At 40.1% G+C, this 24,637-nt stretch overlaps 1 protein-coding gene across 2 annotated transcripts in view; it reads right to left on the bottom strand.

Annotated features, from left to right (window-relative positions):
- LOC134534713 (probable cytochrome P450 6a13) overlaps positions 1 to 24,637 on the bottom strand; it is a 37,883-nt gene that overhangs the window by 3,551 nt on the left and 9,695 nt on the right. The window contains exons 2-5 of one of the 2 annotated variants that reach the window (XM_063373193.1): positions 18,600 to 18,769; positions 5,878 to 6,842; positions 2,246 to 2,467; positions 246 to 497 (exon numbers count right to left, since the gene is read on the bottom strand). In XM_063373193.1, the coding sequence (XP_063229263.1) occupies positions 246 to 497; positions 2,246 to 2,467; positions 5,878 to 6,823 (1,420 nt within the window). In that variant the 5' untranslated portion in view covers positions 6,824 to 6,842; positions 18,600 to 18,769. The remainder of the gene's footprint in view (positions 1 to 245; positions 498 to 2,245; positions 2,468 to 5,877; positions 6,843 to 18,599; positions 18,770 to 24,637) is intronic. The other variant, XM_063373192.1, reaches the window with a different exon arrangement.

Below are 24,637 nucleotides of genomic sequence, written 5' to 3'. Positions count from 1 at the left end.
AGAATTCATGACGTGAGAACACAAATCACTTCAGCTGGCTGCTGGTAAATGATACAGGTAGTCTTCCTTCAGATGCTCTATTTGAGGGAGTCATAATCGTTTGGAATTTGAGAGGCGATGCTGATAAGTGCATTCTAAAGATACACTGAAAGTTTTCCGGACTTGGTTCATTAGTGAGTGGCAGTTTTGATATTTCAAGGGACGTTTCATCATTTTAAACTCTTCCCGTGCTAGTTTCCACTCACCTATGCAGAGCCTCGGTCCTTCCCCGAAAGGAAGGTATGCGAATTGTGGGATTTTCTTGACGTTTTCTTCGTTGAACCTCTCCGGGTCGAACCGCTCGGGACACGGGAAGTACTTGGGGTCGTGGTGGAGGCTGCGGACTGGTATGATCGTCATCGTCCCCTTGTCTATGTGCACGTTGCTGCCGGGGACGGTGTACGGCTTTGTGCAGGCTCTGAACAGGAAACTGACGGGCGGGTACTTGCGGAGCGTTTCTGAAAACACCAAACAATTACAAACAAACGTACAAATTGTGTATCGATATCGTGATTATGGAGATTAGTTCTTGTCCATAGTTGAAACTAGAATGTTGAACTACGTATATGTCAGTTAATTATATTAGATCATTTACTTAGAACAGCGTGCTTTGACCAACATTCTTTTATTTAGAAAGCATAAACGAGACCTATGCGTACTGTGATGAAAATATAAGCAAGTTATTGCAGATAAGAAATTGAAATAAGTAAACATAAATTTTTATTCAAAAATACAGATATAGTAATACGAATGCCAGGAAAGTAACACATAAAATTGATATGTAAAACTTATATAACTTCCAGTACAACATACTATTACTTCAAATGCATAGATATTACCGATATTCTTAATTTATCTGTGTAAGTAATAATTTAACTGAATATTAATAATTTAGTTCATAAAGTAATTAATAACTGTATTATCAGGCTTAACTTTAACGAATATCCGAACATATTATTTCACTCTCAAAATCTACGAGAAATTATGTGTAAAATGAAATGATGTGTGTAGCTACACATTTAATATACCTATGTGATACTGTCAGAAACATGTGAGTGCATTTTACACCACTACGAGGTGGGGCAAATATTTCGACAAAATGAAGAACGAAGCGAACTTTTAAAGGCGTAAACCTGAACTCACGAAGAACCATGGCGTCCGTCCGTTCCCCACATGTTCGTCCATCATGTGAGCTCAAGCGAATCAGAAGACCCGAAAAATTCCATCCGCCGTCCGTCGAAAGCTTCCCAGCATCGACGGATGGACGGACGGATGAAATCATAACTTCCACAAGTTAGCAAGGTATTGCTAGAAACCTTTACTACCTTAAAATGTTTTATAGTTTGTTTATTTGTCTAGTAACTGGCATTCCATTTTTAAAACTTACATTTGATGTTTGATCCATAAACTGACTCAATCATTGTAGTGTAATTTATTACGTACCTATGGTAAAACTGAAAATATATTAAATGTCAATCTAATCTACGTATATAAAATTAAATTTCTTCACTATTTTATCCTTATAGTCTGAACCACTTGCCAAGAAATAGTTTGTAATACTAAAATAAAAAAAAAATTGTAAATATGCACAACACATTACTACGGATATTTTTGCATATATGAAATACGTTTTTGGAAGCAGTAATGAATATTTATTGTCGCGCTTATGAGGATTGTCTCATAATTTAAATTTTTAATTGATGCTTTTTACAAGCATAATTTTTTTTTAAACCATGGAAAAGATAATTTAATATTTCAACCCAATTTGGTCTTTATTTTGTTTTATGATGTTTATTAACGTCCGCAGTTAATACTGGAAAGCTTTTCAGGGACCGGTTAGCAAATAACTTTGACGAATGTAGGTACTGGACAACAATTCGAACTCAGTATTACTGCGAATTTTTTTTGTAGCAATACAGATGCTCAGTGGCGGATCCAGGATTTTGGTTTGGGAGGGGCTTGACCCAGCTGAGGCTAGTTTTTATCAAGGCAAACACTAAAACAATAGTGGACCCAGATGCTTTTGGAGGGGGCTTGAGCCCCTTAGCCTCCCCTCTGGATCCGCTACTGCAGATGCTTTAGTGTAAATGTACAAATTTACAAAAATCAGTAATTTTACATGATTAATTGTTCCACTTATAAAATTTTTTTACAATGTGGCGGACGGACGTGAGGGATGAATGAGTGTCGGGAGGCGTGCGCGCACCATCTATGACCTGGTCGAGGTACTTCATCTCCTGCAGGGCCTCGTAGTTGAGTTGGTGGTCGTGGCGCCGCAGCACCGTCGCCACCTCCCTGCGCAGCCGGTCCTGCACGGCCGTGTTGACGCTGAGCTCGTGCAGGCAGCAGCTGATGGTCGTCGACGACGTCTCGAAGCCCGCCACGAAGAAGATGTAGCACTGCGCGGCCAGAAGCCCGTCCGTGATCTCTGCGACAATCTCCCTGTGACCACTCTCTCCCCCCCCCCCCCCCCCCCGGATACAGCTTCATCACCTGACAAAACTCCAGGGCCGGCGCGTCCATGTAGGGGAACTATGCAACCGCCTAGGGCGCCAAGTAGCTGGGGGCGGTGCAGCACGACACATAACAGCTCATATAATATGTTTAACGATTATTGAAACTAGATGAAAATGGATTTTTGTAACATTTTGGAATGTTTATATTGATATAAGTAATTATTTAAAGACCACTGTGACCTGTTTATGATTTGTAATAACTAAAAAAGTAAAAAAAAAAAAGCCTGCTTACACTTGATTGTTGACAAAATCTTAGGCTTACGTGATGTATTTTTAGGCAAGGAAAATTTGTTTTGTGGTGACCGGCCCGGGGGGGGGGGGGGGGTGTAAATAAGGTTTTTCGCCTAGGGCGCCAATTTACCTTGCACCGGCCCTGCAAAACTCGAAACACTTTGCAATATAGTGTTACGAGCATACTGTAGGCGGGATTCCGAGACAACCCGATGGACCTGCTAACGGCACATTCCTTGTCGGAATATAGGCGGTCCTAGCAACCCCCCTCCTCCCGCCACCCCCTTCCTCGGTGCATTGTCACTGAACCCTCCGTCCCTCTGAAGGATCATGCGGGCTCCCGAGGGTCGCCACCTCGAGTGGCGTAACAGGGACGCCATTTTTCTTGGAGCTTCGAATATCAAGTCGACCCTGGTGACACTTCACTTCAAAGGGACGCGAGACCATTCCAGAAGGTGAGCTAAGGGGTATGAAAACAGCGAGGCCAGTCTCCGAGGCAGTGAAGTGAAGAGGGCGGCGTGTGACCCATATGTGAGTGAATGCGGACGACAAGCGACGAGTCGTGTCTGGAGACTGGTGCATCGGAACTGTGTTGTGTGTGACGGACGAGCGAGTGATGCGAGGCAGTGTGCTGTAAGAGAGGTGCGAGGTAAGAGACGAGCCACTGTCGAGCCGAGCTTCAGTGCGGAGAGTATACTGTGGATTAAATCAAAGAGTGATTAATTTGATACAATTTAATTAGCAGTTTAAATAGTAGTTAATAAATAATATGTATTCTATTAATTGGGCTATCCTTTCCGAGCCTGTTTTCCCAATAGTAACAATATTATTTTTTTTTGTCGACGTATTAAAGCTCTGCAACATTTCTGACCGTATTGTCTGAAAATGCTGATTCTTTTTCCGTAGCAGCGTGCCATATTCACGTGTCTGGTACACATGGTTCACATTATCAATCATAGATTGCAGCACTGTAGATAGTTTGGCTTCACTCGAGAGATTTCTACAAAATATAGATCAAATAAATTTCGCATTAATTGAATTTATATACATTTCTTGACAATTTAATCGTTTTTAATGTACACTTGGGCAAAACCTGTTATTTTCATCCCTACACAGTTTTATAATCTTTACTTACGTTTTCGGGTACTTCGTTTTCCGTTTCAAAGCAACTTAACGAAAAAAAAAAAAGCCACAAAATGATGCCTAAGATGAAACTTTTAAAATGGTGGTTTTTAAATTATTATTTTCGCGCTATCTTACAATTTGTTGTACTCATCATGCTTCTTGTTGGTGAATATTGTTGATGACATCAGCTGCTGATGGTGCTGTCTGACCTCGCTTCAAGTTTTCCAGGTCAGGCAGGTCCGCTGTGCGCGACTGTACCATCAGCACCTGACGTCATTGGTCACGTGAAATAATCAAATGCCATATTCGCGTCTGCACCATCATCTTAGTCACATCAGACATATGCAACTGCGCGAATGTGGCAGGTCCTTTGAGGTGAACTAGCGGATGCACCCATACTTTGTTAAGGCAGCATAAAGGCAGAAAACTTTCGCACTGTTCGTTATACATGCCCCCTCCTCGTGGGTACATAACTGCCACGCCTCGAACAACAATTTAATTAGGTGTAAAACTTATGAAAAAATCGCTATATCTATCTACGATAATAGGAAAATAATATACACCAAAGACGCCATGTTCGATTGAACAGTTTTTTAGGGCCTTCAAACTAACATTTATCTAACCTATACTGTGTCAATGTGATGGCAAAGATGATTACAGAAACACTGGATTATGGTAAGAATAAATAAAGCATCAACAATGCAACAGCCGTTGCCAGGAGACGAAATAAAAACCATATTACCAATAGAACAGCCTTTACTATGGAAACTATTAGGGAAATGTGATCTAAATCCCTAAAATAATCAAATAAAAAAAACGAATTAGGGAAACAAAAATATTTAAGATGCAAACGGGTCCACCCTCTGTCCTCTCTCCCTCCCAACCCCTCAAACGGTTAACCTGCGTATAAAATATTACAAAGGCCTCACCTCTGCGCTATGTGAACCACAAACAAACAGGACAGGCAATTAGTTAATGTAGATTAAGAATTACAAAATAAATGAAAACCTGGAGGCTAAGTGCCTTAAGAAGAAGGACTAAAAGTTATGTAGTTTGGTTTGTAGATTACTCTACACTGATAATTTTATTTAATTTTACCATGCCGTACTGCTGCGTGATACCAAAAATTACGTGTGATAATACCTAGTCTTTATAGTGCCCTAGTAGAGGGAATTACGTCATCAGAGTGATTTAAAAAATGAGCGACGAATAAAAAGTGTAAAGCTCAGAGAGAATAAAGTAGTCAGACAACTGAAAGACTCTTTACAAGTTTTTCATAGCCACATTTGTTAGCGTCGTGAACCGATACTGTTTATTTTATTAGTTATAAATTTACTTGTCGAAAACACAAATAGCAGCAATGCTTGATGGCATTTTTGTTTTATAGCACATTCACAATATTATTTTAGACATGTAGAGTAATTTTTCAAAATATTTAACCGATTATGATTATTTTACAAATGTTTAAAAGTGAAAAATTTAGGTTTATGTTAACATCAGAACTCAGAGCTTGTGGTTTAAGGCCAAATTTGTATTTTTATACCAAAAAATTAACTGTGAATATAAAAATAGAACTTTAAGTAACTGCAAACCTATTTACTAACATTTTAATATAGCAGTTACTGAGGAAAAATGCAAATCTTTCTTATCAGAGCAAAAAATAAAAAAGTAAAAAATCAGCTTATAGGTAAATAGTCTTTTTATAACAATAACTTCTTGCTTCTATTTGAAACTGTTGGTCACTGAATTCACATGATTGATCTAAATGTAGTTACATGTGGTTTCTTTGATTACTAAACAAAAATAACTGTACTTTATTTCCTATCAATTTACTTGGATCCCGTAATCATGATTAAGTAACACGAAAATAAAAATACTACGTGGCCTTCATATGCAAAATAGACTCGTATTTCTTTGTTCTCGGAAGTGCTACCGAGTTTTGAAACAAATATTTTGCTTAACTTACCTAACGAATCGTCCCTCTTCGTGTCGAAATTAGGTTGCTCGTTCATTCGATTTGTTGTTGTAGATTCAGTCACAGGATTTTTTTCAGTGTCTACTTTTCCGTACTTTTTTAGTTGTATCAACATCTGAATGAAGTCGTCCCGAACAACATTGGTGTTCTCGCGAAACGACACTACTTCTTTGACTATCTTCAAAAAGAATGCATTTTTATCATCATTCTTAGGCTGCAAAAATTTTCTGAAGAAAGGCAAGATCGTTGCCATAATAATCAAGTACCGGGAAATTTGAGGAGGGTCCACAATGCTTCGCCCCATCATGCGAAATTCAGAATTGGGATCCTTTAAAGCGTTGATTTGCAACCCGAAAACACAGGAGCCTATAACGTCTGTAGTGAATTTAGCCACCATCTCTTTAACTTCAACAACTTCTTCATTGTTGTTCAAGTCTTTTAGCCACGCTACTAGTTCTTCGGAGCATTCTAGCATAAGCTTGTACATAAGCTTCATTTTACCAGACGTAAACGTTGGCGTAAGCTTGTTTCTCAATTTTCTCCATCTGCTACCACCTATATTAAATAGATTTTCGCTGATTGGGTTACTTTTATCACTGGGTATGCCTCTGTCGGAGAAGCTCGTAAAATCCCTCGCCATTATGTTCTTGATGAGCTCCAGATCTTTTACCATCAACATTGGCTTCTTAGCATCGTACAATCCCACGAACTTATGTCCTTCAGTGTTGCGATATATGTCATTCAGCACATCACTGAAACTCCTTACCATAAGTATCTTGTCTTTCATGTTTCCGAAGAATATCACCGGCTTAATGCTGTAGACGCCCCTGCTACTCCAGTAGGAGAACGCCTTAGTGTAGACCCACGCAGTGAAGACAGCAAGACTCGCTGCGATGAAGGCCAGGTCCCAACCAAGGGATGGGAAAATAAGACCCATGACTTGAGCGTAAAGCAGCCTGAAACATCAAAAAGAGTTGCTCATGTGGTTTTTCTTGCACTCCAAATTACACTACATCACAATGAGTCGAACACCGTGAAGGCTGGTCAGGACCCTGAAGGTCAAAACTGAATTTCCAGGGTGATTATATGTAGAGACAGGAAAAATTCGTGGATTAATTTCATAATGGGATGAAATTCAAACGTGTATTCCTCTAAGCTGCTTCCAATATCGGCACACAGTATGGAATACTTTTGGCCAATGAAAATCCTCAACTAAAGAATTACGGAATCATTAGCTTTCAAGTTGAGATGTCTCAGTAGTCGGCAGCCAATGAACATATGACATTTGCCCGAGTGAACAGAGAACTGTGGAGTCAATCGTAGAGATATTAGAAAACTGAATTTTTCCGGTCCTTAATTATACGGTAGATGGACTCTGCTCGTCAGAGAATTGAACTGGTGAAGGTTTTACATATCAGCCAGGATTAGTGAATGAATTAGGGTCATTACAGACGATGAGAGGCCATGAGATGAGAATGTAGCATTCGCAGGATGAATAAGTGGGGCCAATAAGAGCTCTCTAAGCAAACTCACCATCTCACGGCAACGTCCACCATGTATTCCATTTGCGAAAAAAAATCATATTTGACCCTAATGGAAATCGAACCCAGATCACTATTGGGGGAACGTAGTGATCTGACCCATCAACCACAGTGACCTCCGACCAATCAGGAGTCCTGAACACTAGACAGAATGGCCAGGTATACATTTTGTAACTGCCGTAAGCAATTGCGCCTTAAACTGTTTTTAAGTTCAGCTATCTCACCGTGTTGAGATGGCGCCAATTTATGTTTGGAAGCAGATGGTCGTTAAAAGCGATACGGCATTGCTCATCACACATATCTTGGTCTCTACGCGCAAGCCGCAGATCTGGCGTGTAGTCTACACGTTGGTAACTTGCTTCTACGGTTCTTTGAGTGGCAACCGTATAATTTTACATCAGAACAATAAAAATGGAGGTTTTCCGCACGCGAATTCACAAATTAAATTAAGTGACAATTTTTTCACACCTTAAAATATTTGTGAAAGTTCCCGGTTTACCATGGGTTTTGAATTCCTGTACAATTTCCCTGGATTATGTTTCCAGTGTTTTCCCTTAATCTCCCTTGGCACACGGTAAAGTGGTTCTTCACCTCATGCCACGGTCGGCAGCATCCCCGAATTCCACGCACCGAGTTCTACGTATGTGTGTACGTTGGCAACCAGGTTTCTGAATTGTACAGCTGTATTACAGATTTTGTGCAAAATTTCTGCTTATGCAATTGATCGATATTCGCTCTTATGAAATAAAAGGTGCTATTCGGTCACATCGATGTTGAAGGAGTTACTGTTGCAATTAATAGATTTTAACTCCTGGGCCTGGAAGCTATAGGATGAGCTTATTTCGGGATTTTACTTAAAATAAAACGTTATATTTTTCATGCTTTACATATAAAAATGAAAATCACCGATACAGTTTATTGGAGCTGAGCTAACCTAACCTAACCAAACTCCTGACCTAACAGATTGTCATGAAATATATTATGACGAAGGCAAAGCCGCGACGCGCGTCAGGTACCTGAGCGGCCCGACGTCTCCGCGTGGCCACTGACGTCACGCGCACATACCTTTGAGGATTAGAGCAGCCCGGCAACCCCTTCCTCGGCGCTGTAATCCATCCCTTAGTGGCCTGGAAATTCCACGGGCTTTCTGAGACCATCGTGTGGAGTGGCGTGAATAACGCGCCGCTGTTCTGGATGCTTCGAGCGTCGGATCGGCCCGGGATGACGTATATAAAAGCTTATAAGTGTATAAAGGTGTAAGCGTAAAGAGTATAAAAGCGGCGACGCCGGCCTCCGCGGGAGTTCCGAAATTGCGAGATGAGTGAAGTACGACTTCAGCGAAGAGGGTGGGAGGTCCCCCCCTCTCTTTTCCAGCATCCTGGTGAGCGGCGCGACGTGGAGTGACGGGACTGTGCGAGTGCGACTGAGTGGCGCGAGACTGTGTGTGGACAGGCGCGAGGTAAGGGGCGAATAACTGTTGATCCTAGATCCAGTGAGGAGTGCAAACTGTGGACTGGACAGTGATTTGTGAACATACATTTTTAAGTGCGATGATTTAATTGGCAATGTAAATATTAGTAGCAAATAAAAAAATTGGTTGTCTGTAAAGTCGGTTTACGGACGATAGTTTAACGTGACAACGTCATAACAAAACATTGATGAAATGATTGCATACTTATATGAATAAAATTGAATCATTTTATTTTAATAATAAAAGAATAAATACTTGAAATTATACTAGTAATCAGATTTTTAAAATGCAAGAATAATTAACCTTTATTGCCGGAATTGTTGTTGTAATAAGCAATGAAAACCACATTAACTTTTCACTTCACTTTATAAACAGTCGACGAAACAGTTCACGTGTAGATGACTTCTAATTAATTTTAAAACTGGCGTTTAGCTATAAAGTTTAAATATAATTATGAACAAGTTTTCATATAAATAAACTATCATCAATTATATGAATCACCATAACTTTTTTGTCAATTGTAACATAACCTATTATTACTGCACTCGCCGACAGCCTAACGGAACACAGCGTAACGGAACAATGCGCGTACGGGACACAGCGTAACGGAACAATGAGCGTAATGGTATACAGCGTAACGGAACAATATGCGTAACGGGACAATTTTTCGTGCGTGCAGCCGGCGTTCATCGATTTATTAGACCTTGTCACGTCAAAAAATATAAAATAGATTGGGCTGACCTTACGAACCCGTTTCCCCCATTTCGTAACAATACTTAAAAATTCTATGCAGAACGAATTCATTTGTACGCTTCACTGTTCAGAGCTAGATTCACCACGAAACTAAAAACTGATATGAATTGCTTATACTGTCAAATTGACGTCAAAAGGTTGTACACTCAAACTCGTAAGACGACGAGACTTCCAAAGGATTCAAAGTGAACCTCAAATATTTCGACGAATTGTGCCCATAAATGAGTTATGTCAGAGTTCGTGCGTGAAGCTTCACCTGGCTGGCAATCTTACTTCATTAGAATTTGGGCTTGCATCAAATATTAGTATACATTGACACGAACATTTACTGGAACACCACCAAAACACTTCTTTTTTTCCAGAAGTCTGACCGGGTCGCATATCGAGATGATCGAGGGGCAAGTCACTGTACTCACATTAAAGATGAAAAGTTTTTTTTTTTTGCTTTCTAGAATTTTTAAGTGACTTGTATTTTATTAGGTCAGATAATTTGCTCACGTAATTTAATATATTATTAAATTGGTTTTATGAATTGAAATTGTTTATTACTTACATATTTTTTAATACAGAGTGCTCTAGAAAAATGAGGTTAAATGCAAATGATCTAAAATCATTGAGTGATTTATTTATATTAGGTAGAATACAAAAAATGTTTTTTTTTTGTAAAAATACCTCTTCCTAAAACTTACATAATTTAATTCCAACCTTTTCAAATGAAAATAAAAATCTCTAATATTTTATGTGAAGAGAGAGTTAAAAAAATTATTTCTCAACGCTAAATTACTCATTATAATTCATCATTGAGCAGGGATGTAGCAACTTTTAATAACTAATCAATATGCATCCGGGTTTTCCGTAAGCTATGCTCTATGCTCTAACTCCAGTATCTCTTACTGATAAAGACAACTGACGATTATTTAGATTCTAAAAAGCTGCTCTCCAATAGCTTAAAAATATTTCACATAAGACTTTTAGATTCAAGGATGAAGTGGAGCTCCGTGTATTTGTTGAAGCTGATAAGACTGACGCTTCCGTAGATAATAGCGTAGAGGTAATGGCAAAACGAAGAAACTTTATTATGTAGGCCTACAACAAAACATTCAGGTTCAAAAACTGAATAACTTCTTGCAGAAAATGAATATGTTATGTTGAATCCAAGAGGACAATTATGGCGATGAGAAAGAAAATACGGTCTTAAAAGTAAGGAAATGTTTAGGACTACGCTCACGTATGAACATAAAATGAGTAAAGTAGGTAACAATATGCTTCCGAACAGGCCATTCAACAGTTGAGAAATTTAAATGTATTGAAACTATCGTCAGTGATTGTCAAATGCATAGAAAATCCTTTTTCGAGGCTGTGTTGTCATTTACAGTTCTAGTTTAAAACAGTATCATGGACTGATGTAATTAATCGATTCTTTGCGCTATACAGCACTGCATTAAATATCACTTTTGAAACTAAAAAAAAAAAATCGCTTTCGGCAAAGTTTTCAGATGTATGTATATTTTGAAGTATCTATTTCTTCTGAAAATGTTCTGGAAATTATATAAATTTCTGGAACACCGATACCAAATTCCGACTCCAGTTACAGGAGGAACCAATCTATAATACTAATAATGTACTTACTAAGGGAATTATTGATTTTTTGTTCTTCAAACCCTGTTATTTTACACCCCCTTGCAGTAATGTTGGTCGTATAAAAATATTTCTTACTAAAGTTGCAGATTTATTTCTCGAAAATCAGATTTCTACAAAATCTGAGTTTTCTCGACTATGTGTTCATTGAATGTTCAATGTGTGTATTGCATGTCCAGTGTGTCCATTGTGTGTCCATTGTGTGTCCATTGTGTATCCAGTGTGTTTATTGCATGTCCATTGCGTGTCGAATGTGTACATTGCATTTCCAGTGTGTGTCGTTTCGTTAAATGTGCATAGTCTTCTGAAGTTGGCCTTGCATATTTACTACTTCCAAACCTCTTGGTCTTGATAAAATATTTCTCTGGAAATTCTTGGTCCTTTAGTAAGCGGAAATCATATGTTGTTAGTGTATTTTCTTGTTATCTGTTTTATCGATAGGTACTACTGTAGGTCTTCTGTTCAGAGACTTTGTCTTATTGAAATATATAACAAGTTTAGACGCAGAAGATCTATTGGTCTGAAGACACTTGGTTTATATGTCTAAAAATGTACATGACTTGGCTTAGTGGCTCGGAGACACTTAGCTTATAAGCAACACGGCACCGAGAGGGTGGACTACGCCTGCAATAACTTCCTAAAGTGAGTTTGTTCCATGGCTCCCTGACGACAGCTTCTTTCGGACAAAACTTTTAGGTGTAAACTTTCGTTGTTTGAGACTTAGTTTTTGTTTGATTTACCTGGCATTTGAGCTGTGATGTCTACGAGTAGACTGACGTGCAGTACGAGAAAATAGTTTATGAGCGCAGCCCTAATGAACTGTGTGCACACATTTTTGTAGCCACCGCGTGCTCTTGTTTAGTTTGGTGTCGCGAACATTAACTTTGGTACTCTATTGTACAGCGTCCCAGGTGTGACTGTGCGTATTTAAGATACACAACTTTCATTAGTACGAGAGAACCCCGTTGAATGTTTTAAAATACGCGGTGCATTTAGGCGCGCCTGTACACTCGTTGAAAGAAATTGAGACACTTGGGGCCAACTGGTTTAACTGCGGCAACCGAGGCAACGGCGCGTTGCATTATCTATGCCCGCTGTTATGTTGGTGTAAGAATCACGGGAGTACTGGTAGGACCGCGCTCTGTAAGTACTGTGGGAGTGACTGTGTGCTCTGCGGTCAAAACTTGAGCCGTGCGGTGTACACCCCTGGAGCGCATCGCCGCTGATGGAGTTTAATGCTGCCTCATCGCAACACACCCGCGCATGCGCTGTGGGCGGACTAGGAGTCATCCTTGCAAGTCGTCTGTGTTTGTTGTGCAGCGGGTCCACTGTTGATCGCGTCCACGAACTTTATATTTTTGGTCTTAAAGCTTAGATAACTTTCATTTCGTTTAGTATATGTGTTTAGATTTAGTTTTGTAAATGCGTAGGCAGATATTTGTAAGAATGAAGTTAAGTAATTTTTTTTGGTAGGCTGGAACATAGGGCCTATTTAGTTTGTTTTCCCAATGGTCGACTGCAGTCTTAGAAGAAGTTGTACCAGGAGATACAGATTAATTTTTATCTTCGATGTAAATGTTTGCGAGCCATGGCATACATGTTATGAGCATTTATAAATTTAACTTGATCAGTAAACTTAGGATGCCAGCAGCAATTTCGGAATATAAAATATCACCAAGTTTAGTTACAGGTTGAATTTATTGGTATTGGTAGCATTTTAGTAAGCGTGTTCCTTCACAGATCCGTTACAGTTTAGTTTTGACACTGCTAATTTTTATTTGACGCAAACCGCGAACTCGCTAAGTCAGCTAGGGGCAGAAGAATAGGTCAGTCGGTGAGTCAGCGGGCCGACATTACTCCTAGCTGGGCTTTTAGTTTTCCGTGTCTCCCCATGACCAGGGGAAGGGCGTCAGATAAGTTTAACTTCTATCACGTACTATATACTGAGTTACCTGCGCTCTTTTTTTCAGGTGGTGTTTCAGTGCATATTCATAAACACTCTAAAATGGCGCATGCAAGGTTCTGTTTGAATTTGAATTTTTTTTTGCATAATTATAGGCCAGCTATGTGGAGGCTGCAATTTCTTTATTTCTTAAAAAAAATCGCAAAATAGGTAGATTATTTATAGAAAAAAAATAGTCGGGGAAATATGAAATTGCGGTTGGGGAAAGTCGGCGAAAAGTCAGGGAAATTTTATTACATATCCTTGTGGACAACCTGTCCACGATATTGTGAATCACGTTATTTACACGCCGCTTATGTTAACAACATAAATTAATTCAACCTTTTCTCGTTAGACTAAAATACCCACATTTCCGTTAGGGCTTATATGAAAACCAGGATCACAAAGGTGGCACATTGTTGTTACGGATTGTTCTTATTAAATACACATTTATTCCAATCAAACTATCGCACCTCAAGTGAAACTACTCAGGTTCTTCTGTGGTCTACGAGTCTAAACAAGGAAATATACGCCTCGCGACACTTTTGAATAAATTATTATTGGAGCAAACAAGGCTTCTGTAAAAAGTCGTATGAAGTACTAACAGCTCAGTATTTGAGACAATAAATTTTGTTAATACGCCAAGGACAAGCTCCCTGGCTTTTTTAACGTCAAGTTTAGCAACTGCGTCTTTATTTGTAATACAGCTGCTCTCGAAAAGTCTTACTGGAGTCACCCCTGAATCGGAGGGTGTTATGCTATAGTGTAGCTCATACTTAGACTGTAGTGTGGATTCAAATTGGCATTTACTTCCTCTTTCCAGCGCACGATTTTCTGCTGTTATCGTTGTCCTTGTTTCGGTGTGCTGTGTTGCCATATGTACGCCAAAAGGCCCAGATACGGCTTTGTGATGCAATGGAAATTTGTTTAATGTATTGGAAAAGTTGTATTTTGTAAGGTAAATTTTTTAATGAGTATTGAGGAAATGTATTTTCCTGGTGCATCATGTGATAATTTTCATTTATAATTTTTAAAGGGTTGTAATTGAAAGACACTATCTTGGTTGTTAACATTATTATAGAATTTAATTTTGAGATGTTTAACTCTTTTCAGCATTGCACATACTTTTATGGGATGCCTTGCTATTCATAATGACCGACTGTTACAAATAGTTTCTCATGTGAAATAATAATTGTATTTTAGGATTTAATTATTTTTATCTTTCAGGATGACTACAACTGTAATAATAATATCAGTAGACACTATTTTACGGTCCTAGAAAAATAAATGGTATACATAAAAATATATTAAAACTTACTATGATAAACGATGCTATACAGAAAAAGACTTTAAATTTTAACGACCCGTGTTGTATCAATCTGGCAACAGTGTTCACCATTTACTCTGTACTGCAAGCTAAGAGTGAAACAGACTTTATAATGAGATACATAGAACGAGGAGGGATAAATAGAAGTGCGACTCTTAGGGCGCGGTTACACGGGACCCTGAACTACTTCAGGTGAACATGTTTAATTAAACACGTTTACAAACGCGAAAGTGTACGGTTACACGGTAGTTGCTGAAAAGTGTGTTCAGTTCTAAAACCGATTGTCTACAGTCAACGAATGTCTGTGTTGTTGATCTTCTCTATTTTGTATCCAGAAAACGCGGGATTTTCTCACTTGTTTATACAGCATTATCAGCAGAAATGGAATGTGTTTTCATATTGCTCAATATTTTTTTACAAATCGGAAATTCAAACAACATGCACAGTAAAAATTTTTAAACTTATTTTTTATTATTTTTTGAGTGAGATTACCTATCTCAGTTTTAAGAAAATTAAGGTCAGCATCAATTAAAAAAATATATAATTACCTGTTGAATTTTTTTGTTGCATTCGGTAAAATATTACTCGAATTTGTGCCAGGAACACTTTCCATCTTGAATTTCTGCATAGGACTGTTCATATTCTAAACAGCCAATCAGAGGCTAATGTAGAAGATATGTCGATCTGAACTACTTTGCCAACCTGTTTAAGTTAAATGGGAAATGGCCTAGAACGAAACATGTTCTGACTGTGTGTAACCGCACTCAACAGCTGAACATGTTCACCTGAAGTAGTTCAGACTCCCGTGTAACCGCGCCCTTACAGTGGAAACTGAAACCATGTTTTGCGCCACATGTGACGCTATCTGTTGGGTGGGCCCATAACATAGCGCAAAAAAAAAAAAAAGTTAGAAGTTCAAATCTAAAGTTTTTAGTTTATAAAGTTTATTTAATTTCCTGATGACTAATTGCTTAGTAAAATGGGTTTAAACTGTGCGTATATAATATATATCGATGTGTGTATGTATGTTCCCAATGCACTCCAACACGGCTGGACCGATTTTGATGAAATTTTCAGGAAAATTTGAGATTATACCAGTGGGTGATCCTGTGAAGTTTGGTAGCAATCGGATGAACAATTTTTTTTTGCAATGTTTAATACAAATTAATACAAAATTAGATTATTTTCTATTTTTTTACATTCTTGAATATTCACATTTAAAAGCGATATTAGGGATGTATAATTTCGTTTTATTTAAATTAAAATTAAATTAAGTTATTTCCAGAAGAATATGGAATGTGATAGGTAAGAAACATACAAACGTTACCGTGGTAAAAAAAAACAAGCAATAATTGTAAGATTTTACTAATAATTGTACTGGTAACTATCACATACGACTCGCACACCACCTTAAAATCTGCTTTAAGGATTGATGATATCGAAATCTCACATAGACAGTGACCTTCCTTGTGTTTCGAAGGTCAAGTATGCCAAATTTCATCGAGATCAGAGCATTGGCTTAGGAATGCGTAGAGAGCAAACATACAAACTTTAGGAATGCATAGAGAACAAACATACAAACATTCATTTTTATTTAGGTACATAGATAGATGCATGCATTTGTTCGCTTAATAGTTTTGATTTGTTCATGTACATTAGGTTTTTAAATTTCGATTATCAGTGTTGTATTCGCGAGCAAATCGCATTCAAACCGGCCAATCGGCGAATTCCATGGCAGATTTGTTTTCATTTGCGCGTGTAAATTCGCATTTTCATTCGTTCATGACTGTTTCTTTTGCATGGTTACAGTTAATAAAATAGTCTCAAAAAAAAAAAGCCATTGAAAAAAAACACCAAATCGAAGAAGATTAAGGAAAAAAGAGTAGCTGAAACAGCTGAGGAACGCAAATCACGTCTTCAGGAAAATCGCGACAGGGTATCTACGTCAAGAGCAGCAGAAACGGGAGAACGCAAATGGCGACTTCAGCAAATGGTGACCGTGCAACTTCATCGAGAGCTGCAGATACACCCCAACATCATATCGAAAGACTTGATGCCAATTGCTTACAAATGGCTCGATCAAGAGAAAGATTAGATTTAAAGTTGGCAGCATTTTATTACAATAAGGATGATGTCGACCGGAATCACGAAGACGTAGTGATTGGAGCAAACGACAATGTTTGCTTACATGGTCGTGTTTTGAAGTCGCTAAGGAATGTGCTGTTCGAACATTAAAGTTATTTTGCCACCACTGATTGAGCCACCTGAGCAGCTACTAAGTTACATTTCTGGCACCACTCCGATTTCCAAGCAATTCCTTCAAAACATACCAAGTACAACTCATGCTTTCAAATGACCTCCTTCGGAGCAACTAACGTGCAAAACGACGCCGGCTACATGCCTCACCTTCAAAGCACAAGGCCAAATCTACCACAGAATTGGATCGTTACTCCCGGTACCCGATGAAGATGCCAAATTCCTCCAAATTTATTTCATTGACCCTGAAGCGACAGAAGTTGAGCAGCGTTGCGCAATCAGTACTGAAGTCAGGCGGGAAATAGTTTTTGAGTCTTCAAGCTATGTTCACGAACACAACAGCCTCATCCGTCTATTCAACACAGTCCTAGACCAGACGCTGTCAGATGATTTTACGGTTGTGATAAGAGCAGATAAGACACCGGCTGAGGAGCACGAGCGGCTCTTTAATGCACAGGTGATAGACGACGTCGCATTTATGGTCGGCACAGAATTCGGGCGACGCGATATCTTCATCCACCGCCGGAATGAACGTGTTCCGGATGTCGAGTATGGGTATCATTTCAACGTAATGCAAATGAACCCCAACAAAAATTAAGACTCGACGAAGAAAGTTTCCTGCGTGGAATTTTATGCCCATCGCCTTATGATCTGGCCGAATGAATCGAATTATTTGTTGAAATGCCGCGAACTCTTCAATCAATTCTTTGTCGACATGTAAGCGAAAATTGAAAGTGAACATCTGCTCTTCATTCGGTTGAATCAACAAAAGCTACGCGTCGAGGAATGTGTCCACTTGCGTGATGCGATCGCCAATGATGGAAACGCTGCGAATATCTGCCAAATGGTATGCTTGCCAGCGACATACACCGGCAGTCCACGACACATGCACGAGTATGCTCAAGATGACTTGCCATACGCGTGCAAGTATGGATGACCATACCTCTTCATCACTTGCAATCCAGCATGGAAAGACATCCTGTTATTCACCGGCCAAAGTTCAACACATAGAAACAATATCCTCCCCCGAGCATTTAAAAAAAAAAGGTTGACGAGGCTGATGGACGTCAGCACCATAAATAACATATTTTCGGTGAAACTCAATTCTGGATGCACTGATTATACTCTTTACCGATGATTTTCAACGATTTACAATTCGAATTCAGCGACTCCAGTTCCCTCTGCTTCTTGCATTTGCTATTACCACAAACAAAGCACAAGGCCAATTGTTGACTATTGCTGGCTTAAATTGGGAAAATTTAAGTGGTTTTCACACGGCCAAATGTATGTTACTTGCTCCCAAGTTGGCACACCAAAAAAATTTATACGTTTTTACTCCAAATTAAAAAAAAAACATTTTCTATCCGCTGGCTTTAAGATGAATTAATAAAAGAAATATAATTTCCAATTAGCCTTAAATACATGTGTTTTTTTTTCCCTCGGGCGTAGCAAGGCACTGTACCATCCATCCACCAGAAGTCATCTGGCTGTAGACAATTAGTGCTATACCCGTGCGAAGCCAGGGCGGGTCGCTAGTGTTCTACATAAATGAGCAGGAGATGCAAAATTTCTGGTATTTTACACCACAAAGTATGTGGCAATCAAAATAAAGTGAATTTAATTTTCACTGGTTTGTTTACCTGTTAATAGCTAATGCATTACGTCTCACAGTCAATGTGTTAGAAATATATATAATGAAAGCTTCTAACTGGCGGATTGGTCTAGGTCTCAGTGTTGGCAATGAGAGTTTCTCCCCCGTGCCTTGCGTGACGTAGTGAGTCTCACCTGGAGGTCGCGGACTCGGCGAGGGAGAGGGGACACCGTCTCGGCGCGCGCCCTGAGTCAGCACTGCCCGGGTCGTCGCACCCGGGGCCCGCCTGGCAGCCGCCCGGGAGACAGCGCCTCCGCGAGCTGCTATTGGGCCTCAAGGCCCCCCGCCCACCGGCCCACAGGGCCTCGGGAGGAACCACGCCATTTCACATCTGCTGCTTGCGAAAACCATTCGAGAGTACGCTGAGGCCGTGAATGTGTACTTCTGTTTACGTGTTTTCAAAATGATCTTTTGACGTGACAACGTCTAATAAATCGATGAACGCCGGCTGCACGCACGAAAAAAGTGTCTCGTTACGCACATTTTCCCGTTACGCTGTGACCCGTTACGCTCATTGTACGCTTGCCGCCGCATCTATCTCCCTTCCACTCGAGTGGAACAACCGTCGATTTGACTTTTTTTCGAGGCACATAAAACTTGAAACACTCCCATTCGTTTCCCACTTTTCCTATCATCGTCCTATCCTTAACAGAATAACACAGATTGGAAGAAGTTAAATAGCAAACATGTATAAAAGTTATAGTTAAAATAATCTCTTCGTTAAAGGAATAAACAGATTTGAATTAATGAGTGCAAATAAAAGTAAATTTATCAGTTAAATTGTAGATTTCATTTCACTCCTTCTTTGTATCCTTTCAAAATAGTGATAAAACAATAAAAATGATTCAATTTAATTCATAAAAGTATGCAATCATGTCATCAATGTTTTGTTATGACGTTGTCACGTTAAACTATCGTCCATAAACCGACTTTACCGACAACCAATTTTCCTGTAATTTTTTATTTGGCATGAAACACGCGGTGCAGATTCTTTAAAGCACTCTAGGGACTTGCATTACACCAAATATTGCTAATAGGGACAATGTGGAGGAAACTCACAAGAAACACGCGAGACAAGTAAACCTAGCGACGTGGAGTGTACTTACGGCTTTGTACAATGTGTTCTTAGTACGTGAGAATAATTAGTAGCGGCGTGGAGTGGAAAATTGATAGAACACAGTGCAGTAAACTGTCTCGCGCTTCGCCAACGCTAACTGGCCACGGTTACCCCATACTGTCGTATCACTGTAGTTTATTACACCTTTTATCTTTTTATGGTTGCCACTCAAATCTCGTAGTTGCCATATGAACGACAAGTCCACAGTCCTTGCGCGTTCAGGCGATACCGCGCTAGAAGCTCCAGCGAGCGCCTTGCTGACACAAATACACTCCTGACCAGGTGGTGCTCTAAAATAGCGTGAACATAATAAAGCCAGTCCCCTTGGGTGGTTTAGTTATTTAGTGGTAGGTTTTTAGTAGTATATAATAGGGGCTACTAGATCAGGCCTCAGGCGGTGGATTGAAGATTGTCGGTTCGCCATCTTGGATTCTGACGTCACGGCGGCCATCTTGGATTGTGACGTCACGGCGGCCACCTTGGATAAGCGTAACGGGACACAGCGTAACGGGACACAGCGTAACGGGACACAGCGTAACGGGACACAGCGTAACGGGACACAGCGTAACGGGACACAGCGTAACGGGACACAGCGTAACGGGACACATCGTCACGGGACATAATGTAACGGGACAAGTAGATCACGGCGGCCATTTTGGATCCGCCATCTTGGATCCGCCATTTTGGATGACGTCATTGTGTGTGTTCTCGAACATTCCGACGTTGTGTTTTCCGACATATTGGATCCTATTAATGCTGCAATTTTTGTTACGGTCGCCATCTTGAAATTTGGACGCCATCTTGAAAATCTTTAATTATTATCCGATTTTAATGAAAAAAATTCCAAAATTCATCAAAAAATTAACTTATTAGAATTCTGATTGATTATATCGATCATCGTCCTCGGTTCGAACCCGGTGAGTGCAAAAAAAACTAAAAATGGCGACAGGCTCCTTCCTCAATGGTGGATGCAGGCAGACTGACTCCTACCACTTTTTTTCCAAAGCATATATATCGTCAGCTAGTATGACGACATGTCCGCCATCTTGTCTTCGTCCGCTGGAGATCACCATCTTATTTTCGTCCGCTAGAGTGTGCTGATACCATGTTAGAATAATTATCTGGTCACCACACCTTTGACCTTGACCTTGAACTTTGACCTTGACCTTGACCTTGAAATTTGACCTTGACCTTGAACTTTGACCTTGACCTTGAAATTTGACCCTGACCTTGAAATTTGACCTTGACCTTGAAATTTGACCTTGACCTTGAAATTTGACCTTGACCTTGAAATTAGACTTTGTCCTTGGAAATTGACTTTGTCCTTGTCGACCATCATGGATCCGACATTTTATGTTCAGTACAGGCTACCAGGAGCTACCACCTGCTGGAGTACGCCATCTTGTGTGTGTACTTGTATTATAGAGTACATTTCCATCTGGATAATTTTATTCTAACCTGCTACAGTGCAGTAATCATTTATTACGGAGGTGCCCCCCCGCCATCTTGAAATTCGACCGCCATCTTGAAATTCGGCCACCATCTTGAAATCATGTAATAATGTAGCTAGAAAAGCGGGAAAAATTCCAAAATTCATTAAATAAATCACTCATTAACTTACATATCGATTCGATCCGCTCCAGTCCTTGGTTCGATCCTCGATCGATGCAATAATGTTTAATTTTATGAAGAAAAATATAATTCCAATAAACCATGTTCAACATTCTTAAAGAGACTTTAAATCATCTACTACCATCATCTTATCAGACATCAAGACCACCATATTGGAAATTCTTAATTGTAATGCTAGAGATCCGGGAAAAAGTTCAAAATTCATTAAATAAATTTGTAATCCATATAATAATTGATTGGATCGACTAAGGTCCTTGGTTCGATCCCTGGCCGATACAAAACAACTTTAATATTTTAAAAAAAGTACCACTAAAGTGGCAGGTTTGAGAAAATAAAAAACACAAGTTCCTTTAAAAAAACTTTTATTACATACATACTACACTACTACAAGTACAAAAAAATACACAGACAAATTACTAAAACCGTTTGGATTCCTCGATTCAAACAGTCTTCTTATTGTACGGACTAAGCCTTTTACATGACTTTAAATGTCTATCCGATCCGGTCATCACCGCAGCCAGAGACGGACTGAAGTTCATATCACTTATATAGTCTCATTAGCCGGTACAACACATGAGTCAAATCAATAACCATGTTCATTATACGTCTCGGAGCATTTTTTATAATGACGATGTAAGCTATCGAGACGTGAAATTAGTTTATTGCACTTTTTGCACTGAAACAGTATTCTTTGAGCATTATTCTGACAGCTGCTTCTTTCATGTCTGCGCGCATTTGAAGTTCTAGTAAATGATGCACCACAATATTTGCATTGATGCGATGTATGCTCTTCATTAATTGAAGTCTGGAATGCAGATGGTGAAACTTCAGCTGATGGTGGAACAGCACGTATCGTTGTCTCCTCTGCAGCAGGTATCGGGATCTTCACAGCTGTCGTCACCTCAGCCATTGAGCCCTCCGCTGCCATGGTCTCCTCTGCTAATGGTATCGGGATCTCCGTCTACATCATCGTTGCTGCCATCGAGGTCCCCGCTGCTGACGGTAAACTTTCTATTCCGGTCGACATAACTAAATCTCACGAAACTTAATGGAGAGAGCACGTCCGTACAGCACCGCGGCCAGAGGTGAACTGCGGGTCCAGTCGTCCGAACCTCGCTTATATACCCACGGTCTACTGGTATGCTACATGAGTCAAAATAATGTCTGTATTTAAAATTATTTTTTTATTAGGTACCTAAAAATTATAGAAATAAAAAACACACGAGTTCAAGTTTTACACATTTATTTATAAAACATACACAAATACACATTAGGTTAAGGAATCAAGCATTTTCACAAGCAAAGTCTTTAATGCCGCACGAACTGTCTCGTCGACTCCGGTTCCAACTGGTTCGCAGGCCACGGGATCAGGAACACAGGTTTCCAGCTGGTCATCTTCTGCGATGTCGACAACTCCGACAAGACATGGTCGATGACGTCTGTGACCACGTCTACGCCTGGGCTTTTGCTCAGTGCTAGTTGGGACAGATTCACTGCCTGAACTTCGACGACGAGACGCACACCGTTTGGACGTCTGCGTAGATGCATCACAGTTCGCAACAGGTTGCAACACGTCCATGTTTGGTGTTGCACATGCAGATGAAGCGACTACCTCAGCGATGCTGGCAGGAAGGATTGTGTGTGGTCTCATGTGATAGACGACACAGTTTCCAGGTTCGCAACAATCTACCAGCTGCTGAGTCGGTTCGTAGGACACAGGAAAGTGCGCAAACCGCCAATTCTGAGCGTCTCCATCACAGGTTTCTGTATATGTACGTAGATACCCGGAATCCCAGTAGCTGTACTCGACACTGCTGAAGCTAGGTCTTGCGCTCACGTACACGTTAGCAGGATGAAACGTAAACATCTTCTTGCAGGTCGAACGACAACTGAAGGCACGTACGTAGGTACGCCATTTATATATGCAGGCTCCTACTAACACTGTGTGTGCCATTTCTGCATTAACTGCGAGTTTGTACAGGCACAGACACGTTCAAACTTGTCACGTAGCTGCACGGCGTATATTGCACTAAGCTTGCGCAGGGAAGGGCAGCCGTAGTCGGTCTGTATATCCACAATTTCAGCTGCTCCGACGTCACACAGTTCTCGTAGCCATTTCTTCTGTTCAGGTCCGGCAACGTAGATTATTTCGTTTTGCAGTAGTAAATCTTCAATAGTGTTTTTCACTTGGTGGTACGGAATTTTTCCTTCGTCCCACTCTAGTCCATGATAATATTTACATAGCCATTCATTCGATCGTTTACTTTTTTCGTCTAGTAGTTTCCACGGATACGGAGGTCGGAAGCTGCGGGTTCGAGTCTTGTCTCCGGAGGTGACGCTAATTTCCTTGAGCACGAATCCATTTTGACTCTGGAAACCTTGCAGGTTGCAGTACATCTTGTGGCTAGCAATGCTCGGTCATAACTAAATTATCATAGAAAACGAAACGGTATTTATGTCAGAATTTTCACAAGTTTGTCTCGACAATTGTATGATGCAAGCCGATCGTGAAGTATCAGACAAAAAGCATAGGTGTTTGGCGGAATATTTCCGCTAGTCGTTATCTCGATCCTACAGTCGATGATGTTTGAATTTATACGATCATCCTGTTTGGAAACGTCAAACACCATTAACGGCGCCTTGTTCTTGAAACTGTCGGGACTCAGTATCGGTGACTGTATCCGCCCATAGTAAGCTTGCTGAAACTTGGCGTACATTTGATATGCTAGAAGAAATCTTCCACTTTCAAAATCCATGTTCATGTCAACGTACGGATAACTTTCGCTGTTTAAAAATATTTTTACATTGCGTATTTGACAGTTATCGAATACGGAGCGACTTACTCCTGCATTGAGCTGTCTTCCGGTCTGAAGTCCGACGATGATGTATCTTGGTTTTTCCGTAGCGAAGCTGGACTTTACTATCCAATTGATACGCTGACTATGAGGCAAGCCAGGATAAGTTTCCAGGCTCCAGGATCGGAATGGCACATCGAAGTTCTTGCCATTTTCTATGTTCTTCAACATCTTGACTCGCTCAACAGTGCTCACTTGGATGTGGGGCAGCATCCACTCGATAGACTGTAGTGTTAGCGAGACATCTTGAGGGTTTTCTGCAGCGGCGACAATTGCATTAATGTGCGTGTTGGCTAGAAGCAGTACGAACTCTTGTTTCGAATTAATGATTATATGCTTGTAGTCCTCAGCGAATCCAAGAAGCATGGGCAGAGGAACACAAACTTCGAACTTCCCTTCGGCATAAACCGGAAGCTTATATTCATCCTCGAGAGCCCAACCGGCCATCTTTGCAGCAGACAGTTCATTTGGCGTGAGCGAAAGGTAATTTTTCATAGCAGATGTTATGCCTACATCTCTCGTCTGGTCTATCTCGACACCATTGAGTACATATGTAATGCGCTCGATT

The sequence above is a fragment of the Bacillus rossius genome, chromosome 8 (genome assembly GCF_032445375.1).
Source record: "Bacillus rossius redtenbacheri isolate Brsri chromosome 8, Brsri_v3, whole genome shotgun sequence".
Classification (NCBI taxonomy): Eukaryota; Metazoa; Arthropoda; class Insecta; order Phasmatodea; family Bacillidae; genus Bacillus; species Bacillus rossius.
Note: the sequence above shows the minus strand (reverse complement) of the source record. Positions and strands in the feature narration are given on the sequence as shown.